Below are 12,243 nucleotides of genomic sequence, written 5' to 3'. Positions count from 1 at the left end.
GCATAGGTCAGCCTCATCACAGAGAGCTTAGAAAGCAGACACAGGCAGCCCATTTTCAAGCAATTTCAGCCTGTTTTTTTCTTTTCTGACGCAGTAAAAACTTGTGTTGTTTTCTCACACAGACGAGGCTTTTCTGTCCATGAGCTCACTTGTTTTGTCCTTTCAACATCTGGAGTGACAATATGAAGCATTACTGAGGTGCAAGTAATCCCATCAGTGCTATAAAACGGCCGAGATTAATTCATTGATAATGAGATCTACGCGGTTAATCCCTCAAGATGAATCGCTGCACATCTGATTTTGATTCCACTGCGAGGACGTCAGCGGGAGTCTGCCAGTCATTAACTTTGAGAGGAATATTTTGGGCTTGTGTGTGCGTGAGACTGCTGCAGACGACTGATGACGGAGCAATGACGTCGGAGCGAGATGAGTCACACTCCACGTCCCCACTGTCGGTACCCCTTCATCCCCCTAACACGGATACACGCACACCACAGCGTCACACTCATACACACACACACACACATACACTACAGCGTCACACTCACACACGCACACCAGTGCCAGTGTCACTCTGCTGCAGATCTCCTTCCTCGAGGCTCACAGGCAGCACTCACCACCTCACATCCCTCCACAGCAGCTCTACAGACACATTAGCTTATTTGATACACTGCTGACCGTAATTCTGCCACAGTGGGTGATAAATTCAGCATGTTAAATAGCAGATACAGACCTGTGACATACTGTGTGTGTGCATGTGTGTCACTGACCACAAGTTACAGCTTGCCCCTGCACTTTCCCATCTGCTTCCATTCTACTGGCTGTACTGACAAATTGGCAAAATGTAAGAAGTGGGTTCGGTACTTGCGCTGCGACTCGTTACGGGAAAGTCGCATTCTTTGGTCGGCTGAAACGTGCAATCTAAAATGGTTAAAAGTGTTAACAAAAAGTGATTTTTCGAAACCACAAGTGACGAACGGGGCTGGGTGGTCCTGGAAGTCAAAGAATCCCAGAACCAGCTCCTGTGCATGAGCAGTGACAAGGCAGATTGGAAGCAGCTATGAATACAGAGCCCGAACACAAGGCGGTCTGTACTCGAAGAGAAGTGGTCGGTGCAACGTGTCATGAGAAAAAGTGTTTATAGCTCTTCTGAGCAGCCACACGAAACAGTTCAGTAAAAGAAACACACAAAAAAACAAGAGTCTGCAGGCATGCTAGTGGCACTGTGAGACTGGACATGCTTTACATGCTAACACCGCCGTGCTGATATGACAATGACAATACTAACACGCTAAGAAGGGATGATAATTCTTCAGATCAACATCTAAACTAAACTTTTAACTTGAACGTATCATTCTGAATACTGACTGCACAATGTAATGGCTGTAGAAACATGACACCAATGACACCTATCTATCTGACCATGCTACTGTGTTTGCAACCGGCCTGGATTTTTCCCGGACAACCCAAGGTCGAGTTACGGCATAAAGGAAGTGCCTCTGTCTTTGCGCAACCAAAACAGGAAGAGACGCAGTTCCCCCGGTCACTATCACCAGGTAACAGTGGAAGAACTGGGAATAACTGTGGAAAATCTACGCTGGTTTATGGAGGCAAAGGAGGCAAAGATAGAAACGGAGGTAGAACAAGAGCGAACGGACGGCCATTCGCTCAGTGGAGAGAGGTCCGGTGTTCACCCTTACCAGTGGGACAAGAAACGGCTCAAAACCAGAGTTTTTTCCACTAGATCATTTAGTAACAAAATCGACCTACTTTTTGCATTCTTGCGTTGTTTTTCGCTTGCGACAGTAGCCACATTGCTAACGGTGTCTTTGCGGCAGCACAGGTAACAATAACACCATACAGAAATATACAATAGATATAATAATAGAAATATACAATATACATGGAAAGTAGGTAATGTATCTATTTGTGGCCATGTAAGATTTAAAACTGTAATATGACGACGGTGCAAGCCAATTTTGTTTCAGTTGCCGTTCATCACCCAGGTCACACGTCGGTTGCTCGGTAACAGATATTTTGTTGTGGTCAGCTAAAGTTATCAGTGTTCCCTCACAGCGTGTCTTGACGATGATGTCGTATCCACTGCTGCACCTCCAGGCTACAGAACAGAACTCCCCTCCTCAGATACATACTTCTGTGTGTCATACAGAGGTATCAGGATTAAGAAGAAAGAAAACCCCTGTGGTAAAATGTGTGAGCATGCTAAAATTAGCCAGTTAGCACAAAAATGATCGGGTACAGCCCCTATAATTCTGACTTCAGAGAGGTGTCAGAGTTTGAGGGTTTCGTGACAGTGTTCCCAAAAAAGTGCCCATTACAAGGTGAAGATTTCCAGATAATCTTAATAATTTGCTTTATATTTTTGACACTGTACATCCAGGTCGGATACAGCCAGTTGATTGCACACGGGAGAGCGCAAACAAGAGCACACAAGGTTACTTTTAAAACCTGTTCTGTGCAGCCATCTACGTTTTGTCATGCTCCACTAATCTCCCTCTCTCTCGCTCCCCGGCTGTGTGTGTCGAGCGCAGCAGGCAGGATGATTTAAAACTAGTGCCTGGCACGGGTAGGGAAAGGTGCTGGTGGGGCTGAAGTGGCATCTCACGTGTGCTTCTCCCGCGTGCGTGTCCCTCCTGCTCACCACGCTCTGGAAAACAAACTCTGTCGCAACATCGTGGTTATACAACAGAGCGCAGCTAGTAGCGGCGCGGACAAGAGGCGATGGCGGTGAAGCGTGACAGCGGTTTCAGTGTTCCGATGCAGGCGGCATGTTTTGACACCGACGTATGAGAGTTACATCTCAGCGGTGAGGGTGGCACAGCAGGTACAGATGGCGGCCTTTCTGATACGGACCCTAGCTGTGTTTTTTGGGAAGAAGTGTTTCTCTTTATAGTCCGAAAAAAACATCTTCAGGAGAATTGCTGAGATGCCGACGATTATTTTAACAGCAGCTGAGATGTTGAAGATTAAGATAGGAAAAAGATGTAGCAGGCAGAGGTGGGAAGATTTTCTCTAAAATACATAAAATACGTTAACACCTGAACAAAACAGTGTCAAATTAAATAAACAAGGCTTGATGAGATAGAAATTACAGTATCTTCTGTTTGTCTTAGATGTCAGTTGCAGTGAGAAGCTGTTGGTTTGTGTCAAGTCGAGTCATGTCCTGTTTGCTCTTATCACATTGTGGGTTTTAATTCTCTTGTAATGGCACCAACACAGCCTCCGTTGAAAACTTGCCAAACTCAGTCCGCACCTTCCCCTGACGGAGTGACAGAGTTTGCAGGGACGTGGACTGGCGTTGAGTGGGGAGAAGAAAAAACAAGTTCAAGCAAACAGCAGTGTAAAACTAGCTCCAACCAGTGTGGCGGTCGCACAACACAAAGCCAACTTTACTCCCCCTCCAAGCGTTATCTGCTCTAAAAATAGCATCTACCTAAAATTCAATAAAAGCACAGTTCAGTCGAGGAGATTTACAGTCCTGCTAGATCTCCCCTGACCACTGAAAGCAGAAGCAACCGAGGGCAGGGCTATATTACAACCCGGGCTGTGTCGATGAGAACGATAAGCCTGCTCGCAGTAGGGGGAAAAGGTAAACATCCAGGGAGATTAGATGAGGGACACGCACAGTTCAAACATGGGCCTTTGCGGCAGAATACTGCGGCGGAGCCAAAACACCCAACCGCCCCCCGCAATCTCGTCTTCCTAAGAGCATATTCTGTTAAGATTTAATTCTTTAATTCTTTAAATTTTTTTCTAGCTTAAAGTCAACACATGATTCGTTGCAGCCGACAGAATACAGCATGCTGATTGAGGACCGATCTTATCTGAAGCGTGCAACAGCTGTCGGTGCTTGCCGGCCCGCTCCTGGAGCGTGAGGCTTGGGTGTGGTTTTCTAGTCAGCCTGCTGTGACTGTGTCGGGAACCACACACACACGCACACACACACACAGACACACATACATGGACACATCCCAAAAAGCTACAGTCAAACTTGTTTAGGTCACGTGAGTGGGCAGTCAAGAGTGCAGCTGTTCCTGGAATACTTAATTGATGACAAATAGGATAACAAAGAAACATGTTGACATCCAGAGAGCGACGTGGATAAGGCTGGCTTAGATTCATCACTGTGTTTTCCGACAGAGGAGCGTCTCAAAGGTCACATTATTCATTTGACCCAGGTGGCTGTGCAGAGTGAGTCACACCACCTTAAGCACAGAGAGGAACTCCACCTCACAGATTTTTCTGAGTGGACGACTGGCTTACGTATCTGGAGCGAAGGGAGGGCTCGGGCAGCATGAAAAGTGACAGACTCCAGTCCAGCTCTGTGGCGAGTGAGTCACTGTACCTGTCTACTGGCAAGCGTCTGATTAAACGAAGAACAGGACTGCCAGTTCTCGGCTGCATCATGTTACATCCGGCGATGAGAAGAGAGATGGCTTTAAGAGAACACACGCAGTTAATCCACCACTTAAATACACGCGGGGACACACATGCTCTGCAGCTTTGTGTCAGAAGCCCCTGACATTTCTCACTTCATTCAAGGGTGGAACTGTATCAGTTTCCCGTGTTGACACTGCTCAGTGAATCTCCCGGCCTACATGCCTTTCTGCCCCTGAAAAATGTCATTGTTACCTTCCTCAGCTGCATTCCCTTGCTGGCTTTGGGTGTGCCTCGGCGTGAGGCTTTCGACACACACGCCAACTCCTTCAAGAGTGTCAGCAGAGATTCCTCTTGAGCTCAATTCCCAGGAAGACGATTCACTGAGTTAACATTTAGATCTGCGTAAACATTTCTTGTTGCATGTCAAACAATGCTCGCGCACAGACTCCAATGAAATAGGTTTTTTAAAAATGATTTGGCGGTATCACGATTGTGACCTAATCCAAATAATTCTGTCATGATGACATTCTAGTGTGGATGAAAACATTGTCTGATGTAATGGCTACAAAGCAGAACATCTTCGTGTGCAGACATGTTGATTTCTTTTATACAATTCTTGACTTTTATTGATGGGATTTCTTTTGTTGGGTTCCTAACGCTGTTAGTTTATCTGTTTCCTGCAACAAAATTATAGGTCGTAAATATGTTAACTTGGTGGTTATTATTGTTTTTAGCCATACTACAATGTAGTTGGTCCGCCTCATTAGCGCAGGATTGAATATCCCAACAAAAACAGGAAATATTAGCAGCATAGTCACAGCTATTGGATGGACGGCCACTTTACGCTGACGTCACGCTCGGTGTTTGAAGCTCAAATGTCATGCAGCTCTGTTCCAGGCTGTACATCGAATAAAAGTAAGTAAAGTATCGATGTACACGTACATGTCTTTGAAGCGTTTATTTAAGCCTGGAGATGAAACACGCTGGAGTTATTCAAACCGTAACGTTAGCTAGTAAGTGGTTGGATGCTAACATTAGCTAATGGGTTATCAAAGATGTGTTCCCCCTTGAAATATGGCCTGATGTCCCTCCAGATTTTCACTATCCCTTGTCTTTTCACTTGCTGAGTAATTAGGTAGTGTTGAAATGACAACGATTTGTCAGCTTCCTGTTTCAACAACCTGGACCACAGCAGTACGACATTTGTGATGTCAGAGGAAAATGGCTGCCTCGTAAATATGTACCATTGCAATTACATCACACATTCATTCCTTGTTAGAGTGATTTGTAACAACTTGTAAACATTTGGCCAGTTCTTTGGTTTATGACCAAATACTGATAAAACTAGTGGCGTTCCCAACAGCCTCAGCTGTACTTGCAAATATTTGCATACTAACACCCAATACTAAAGTGGTCAGCATAGTAACCATCATACCTGCTTAACATTAGCATTGTCATTGTGAGCATGTAAGCACAAAAAGCCTTAATTGATAGCATATAATGTCTTCATCGTTATATCATGCCCAATACTTTAAACATTACATATATATACAACCACTTGCTAATATATAATAAAATAATTCAGTTTTCCACTATGATTCAATTTTCTTTTTCTAATATTTCTCAGTGTCGGGCTATAAATTCCTGCCTCCCTTTGGATAAAGTTTGGTGGACTGGGACTGGGAATAAGTCCAGGACTTTATGAATCTATTCCAAAACGAAGCACTTACACCTACACCTTGATGTATTGCACCTACGCTATGCTGTTGACACTGTCCGCTATCTACTCGCTCACTGTGACTGCCTGGCAGTCTGACAAAACAAAAAGCCAAAAATATACGTGAGATTAAATAGGCTAGAGTAAAGGTACTTTCCCACGAACTGATGCTTCAATCAACCTGCTCCACCCTGAGTCTATACAGCTTAATTTGTTAGCGATATAAGGAAGACTCCAACAGCCATAAGTCCCACCTCCTCCAGGGTCAAACAGAGGGAGATTTCTCTCTCTCCTCCAACAGTAGGACTTGTTTTTCTTAATGATAGCCATCTTGTGTGTCCTCAGTGTCTCTCCTTTTCCTGTACGTGGTGATTGTTAAGTATGTGATTATCTGCTTCAGTTGCAGGTTGTTGTTCACAGTCTCTGCAGGTTATTTATTATCTTGAACTCCATGAGGGACACACCAGGGTTCAATTCCAGGTCCCTTACAGTTTTTTTCTGTAGATGCTACAACCTGGTTAAAATCTCTGATCAACCTGGATCCCATTCTATGATACTGTGGTGTTTCAGAATACTACAATTCTGATGTTAACATTTTACTTACTGCAAAACAATCCATACTTTTAATATCACAGGTGCTGTCCAGTTAGTGCAGATTGATGTTGTTACTTGTAACTACAAATACTTTGGTACTGTACTTCAGTAGATTTTCAGGTATCTCTACTTGAGTAATTGTTTTTTTTGATACCTTCTTACTTTTACATCCCATAACACAAATATCTGAACTTTCTATTCCGTTTCATTTTCAAACCAGGCTTCCTTCAGTTTTAATGCATTTGAGGGTCACTGCAAGGCGCCTTGCCAACATCACAAGACAGATTTCAACCTGTCAGCGCACATCACGCACAGCAGATGTAGCAAGATGAAACGACGTAAGAGACATAACGAGACTGGAATGGGGTGAAAAGACATGTAAGTGTCTCGTATCTTCAGAGTCCCAGGCAGCCGTCTGGATTTACTCAATTTGTTACAATACTTGGGATGCTTTACCAACCCAACATGTCAAAATTTGATGTCCTGATGACCTCTGACAATTTGTGAAGGAATCAAATTCAAACGCCTTATGGTTAAGTGTCCACAGTTTGATTTTAGCTAGGGACCTTTGTTGCGTATCATATCCCTCTCTCATCTTCTCATCTCATAGTATCAAATAAAGGTAAAAATCCCCCCAAATACGTCCCTCACACCTGATCATGCTATGGAACAACCAACCACCCACTGCACAGACAGACCCAAACAAAGTAAAGTCTTTTTCATGTTGGCACCTGCTGGAGTCTACAATTGTGACTGATTTTGTGCAGTTTTAAATTTACAGTCATTCATCAGTTATTCATGGTTGATTTACACTGGAAGTGTTGTCTTGTTAAACAAATGAACAAAAACATGTTTCACGCTGTTATTTCTCCTGTGTGTATGAGGTGAATGTGGGCTTCTGTGCATATCACACGTTTTCTTCTTGTACAAAATAAACTTGAACTGCAGCAATAATCATGAATAGCACACACTCCTCTCGTGACACATTATTACAACCGTCGAATGATTAACTGGCTGACAATGTCCATCTGGACGTGGATTAAACTATGAATTTAACTATGACACATTCCAGCGGTCTCATTAACTCCACCTCTACATGAGCCACTGGGGTAGTAAGTACGGTCACCCCTTTGCTGGCAGCGCCGGAGGTTTAAGCTTCTGTTTGTTGACAGCCAGCCACAGTAACCTCACAGCGCACAACTTCACACCAAAAGAGTGTTGTGTTGCATTCACACACGGCTAGAAGAGTGGCTGTGATTTACACTGTATAATAGAAGTAGAAGTCTGGGAAGTATAGTTTTATTTTAATGAAAATAAAGCAGCTGCCAGTTACACTTAATGTTGTTGACTTTGGGGCGGTGCAGGGCTGATGAGGCAGACTCCTTCTTGCCCTTGGAGGGTTTATGAGTGTTAAAGTTGCGCCTGTCCAGAGATCAACAGATGTTACCTTCCACTTCTCTCTGATAATGACCTACTGACTGAGGGGGGGGCAGCCTGCTTCTCTGACTAAGTACTATTTCCCTCAGTGAGGAAGTGCTTTGACGCAAACTGCTGTTCCTTGAAAAGAAGAACGTGATGGAGTTTGGCGTCATTTCCCCTTTTTTCAAAAGGCTCACTACTTTAATGGCACAGGAAAAAAAAAAAACGTCAGTGTTTCTCGCAGCAGATTTAGTCCTGGCCAGCTTATCGGTTGTCATCAATCAGGTAAATGCTCCAGACCTTTCCAGGAGTTTCATTATCCTCTCTTTCACCTTCTGCAGCTCCGAGTGCATCAGGCGCTGCAGTTCGCCCATCACCCACACACTGAGCCACAGACCACTCTGCTGTGCTGAATCATGCTGTCTGACCAGCTTCACGTGCTGTCGAACTGTCGAGTGCTCTTAGCAGCACTGTTTGCAGCAGGCAACTGACAGAGTTCAATCAATGCATCTACCAGAAAACAGAGAGCGGCTAATGAGATTTCTCCTCGTTGTCTCACTGTCATTTCTACAGCACAGACACGCTGAGCCTGTCAAATCTACTCTGAAACATGATGTCTGTCACTGCTTGTGATCCACATTTTTGTCAGCTTATTTGCTCAAATAATTTATTCATTAAATAACTTTTGTAACAGATCTTAACAGGCAGGTTAAGTAGATGTGTTTTCCAGAAAAACATGTCGTTAATGATGAGGGAGTCTCATCATTATCATTTTGGGAAAAACTCATACTTTCTCTCCTTCCAAGAGTTAGAATAAACAATCAGTGCCTCTTCTATTTCTGTATGGCAGAGATGAAGCAATAATCAGTAGCTGGTTAGCTTAGCTTAGCACAAAGATTGTAAACATTAAGATCTTTGCTTGTTTTCTGGTCAGAGCAAAATGGCAAATAGTCTTTATACACCTTGGTTGATATGGAGTAAACCAACAAGATATAGCCTGTCAGAGTTGTAGAGGTGTCCGATCGCCCTGTTTACAGTCATGCTAAGCTAAGCTAAGCTAACTGGCTGGCAATGGTGATCAAAAATGTGACCGTGATAGTAGAGGGAAGCATTTCACTGAAGTTAGCCCCTTAATGCTGCTAACAGTAACTACCATTGGCTAGTTAGCTCAGGTAGCAATGGAGCTGGCGATCCGAACTGTGAGCTTGGAGCACCAGGGAAGTGCTTACACCGCTAGCACGGGAGCTTTGGACCTGTACAGGTCAGGGCCAGCTGGTTAGCATGCCGACCTCAGTAGGTATCACTTTAACACGATACGTCACATTCTGTTGATCATTTTTGAATGTTTGATATTTCAGTGATACAGATCTTTCTGTTTATCTTTTGGCAAGAAAGAAAAACTGACAAAGCGTTTTCCTTCAGAGCCCCTCAGCAGATGCTTCTACAGGGTTTAGAGACAGGAGGTTTGTCCTTTATTTGGAGACCTTTTACTTTTCAAGTTTACTTGAGTTTGCAGCACACTGCTTTATCATTATGTAACAAATGTATTTAACCTCAGAAACCAGGAGAGAAATCATATTTTAGAGCACAAAGCAACCTCAGTAACTGAATCCTGTTCAAAGAGCTGGCACAGAGCTCTGATTGTCTTCCTTATGGTTCAGCTAAATTTGACTCCACAGCACACAACCCTAATCAGCTGCATCAAAACAATCATTAACTAACCTCCCGCCGCCTCTCCCCCTCTTTTCTTGGCCTCATTCGCCGCACACGACAGAGGGCGAGACTCTCGACAACACCTTGGAGACACCCCCGTGTCCCACCATCCCCTCCGTAAAACAAACAAGATCTCACAGAACGATAGAGGCTGAGACAGTACAGCACACACACTGGAACAAAAAAACATGATTTCCCAACCAAATGTTCCGCACATTTGATTATTCTGTTGTCAACAATGTTCGGATGTACTTTTTTTTTTTGTTTCAGCCTGTAAAACTGGATGAGGATAATACATTTAACTTTTTATCCTGAACCTTTCCGAGGCTTTTACTGCCAGGTGATAATTCCGAGCGTATGTTTGTTTTTATGCATTACTCGTCTGTACAGCCGCTCCGTTAATGGTACGGTATGCCCCGCATGTAGCACAGCACATCCTAAAAAAAAACTGCAGGTAAACACTTTCCGAGCTTTTAACAACATTTTGTGTTTCCACTCACAGAGCACATATGGCCGAAAATATCTAATGATGTTTAATTCACTCTAACGGCTGTGGGCTCCTACAAACACCGGCATGCAGCTGATAACATCGCAGAATAAAATGAATGGTCACATTTTTGCTAATACACAGTGTACAGCGTCTCCTTGAAAAGCCTTACAGCAGCGAGAAACTACAGAAAGTAATTTGCAACATAATCAACCAGCAAACAAATTAAATCCCACTAAATCTCCCTCTAGTCACGCCTCAAAATGCTTTTTCCTTCAAACATATTCACTGATACATAATCTCATCAAATCACGGTGCTGCATTAAAGCCTCGCTCTAACGTGCTCGGATTCCCTAAAGCAAACACTGAAAACTATAAACAATGAGTTCTCGTCAGCCGACCTCCTCCGTGTTTGCCCTGGCTCTTTAACGATGTAAAGGTTATAAACCATTGGCTGTAATACGAGTGCTGTCTTCCCATAGGTTGGGAGGTTACAAACACACCATTGATAGGCCGCCTCTGAATGGTGTTAGGAGGAAGCCATCTGCTCCTGTTTACGGTTCATTAACCCCGCTACCCCTGGATGACCGGGCTGCCCCCACAGCAACAGGTAGGAGAAGCCCGGGCCTCTTGCTGAGATGATACTTCCAAACGATCATAACTGGATAAGTCTTGCTTCTGCTGCTACGGGCTCCTTTATTCAACAGTTTATCATTAAACAGCAGCGAGTGGCAAAGCCTTACCTTCCCAGCAGTCCATATGCATACTGTGAGTCTGCCAGCAGTAATGTGATCTCACCCCTCTGCATGGATAGGACACACTCCTCCAGGGCCTGCAGGTGTCACAGAACAATGTGTTATTTACTGACAGAGCTTTTTGCATAATTACACAGAATACATTTAAGCATGACTTTGGATGTTAATGTCCTTCATTGACTAAAACATTTGAAGATGAATTTCAAGTTTCAAGCATGTTGACCTGCTTTTTAGTAGCACTGGAGATGGTAAATGTTGGTCAGTGGGTTCAGATTATAATATAAATATATGTTGGATTGCTTTAAAATTCTGTAGTTTTCACAGGATTCATTGTAAAGATTTTGTAGAGCCCCCTATCATTTCCTCCAGCTTCACTATTAGATGGACTGTCATGAAACTTGGTATGTACACACACATACTCCAGTAATTTGGTTTGGAACTATGGACTGTCTATAAAGTAGTGGACGTAGCCATTGTGACATCGCTGATTGGTTTGGGCTTCTGTTTTGAAACCTCAAGTTTGGCATGATGAGGGATCATCAGCTTGTTTTTTTGGAACCAGCGGTGTCTATATGTGGATGAGCTGTTGCCACGGATACTCAATGCAATGCTTTTATAGACTGAATCACAGTGACGCGGCACTGAAAACAACAGTCACTTCCAGGTGGACAACCGGTGGTTAATTTGCATTTGATACGGAAAATCAGCTACTTTGTTTATTCCTGTTTTCTTTTTCAGTTACACCTGAAGATCTGTATTAAAACACAATGGTCCGACCTATCTGACATGACTGCTGTGCTTATTTTACATACCACGTTACTTTGCTAGCTTCTTTTTCTACTCGAAAGTTGTTTAGGGTTTGATTTGTAGATGTGTCAATCACAAGATAGCCACACCCTATAGGTGCCCTGCTTTGTTATCTGTTTAGCTGTCAATGAGACTAACATCATGCTGTACTGGTCAAGACATGAAACTAGCGACTGAGACCATAGACTCATTTTGAAACTGTTTAAGTAAGAAATAAAGTGAGAAGCAGGGTCATTTTCTCATAAGCTTACATACAATTGGACCAGTGGAGTTTCCCAGGGGTTGCAGGGTTATACTGTCTAAACCTGATGTTCCCATCAGCCTTACCTGCACTTTGTGTTTTGCCATTT

General features: G+C 43.6%; 1 protein-coding gene across 1 annotated transcript in view; it reads right to left on the bottom strand.

Annotated features, from left to right (window-relative positions):
* fkbp16 (FKBP prolyl isomerase 16) overlaps positions 1–12,243 on the bottom strand; it is a 68,212-nt gene that overhangs the window by 17,933 nt on the left and 38,036 nt on the right. The window contains exon 4 of the mRNA XM_037106225.1: positions 11,075–11,163. Within this exon, the coding sequence (XP_036962120.1) occupies positions 11,075–11,163 (89 nt within the window). The remainder of the gene's footprint in view (positions 1–11,074; positions 11,164–12,243) is intronic.

This window comes from Acanthopagrus latus, chromosome 8 (assembly GCF_904848185.1).
Source record: "Acanthopagrus latus isolate v.2019 chromosome 8, fAcaLat1.1, whole genome shotgun sequence".
Classification (NCBI taxonomy): Eukaryota; Metazoa; Chordata; class Actinopteri; order Spariformes; family Sparidae; genus Acanthopagrus; species Acanthopagrus latus.
The sequence above is the reverse complement of the archived record's forward strand: the minus strand, read 5'-3'. Positions and strand labels throughout refer to the sequence as shown.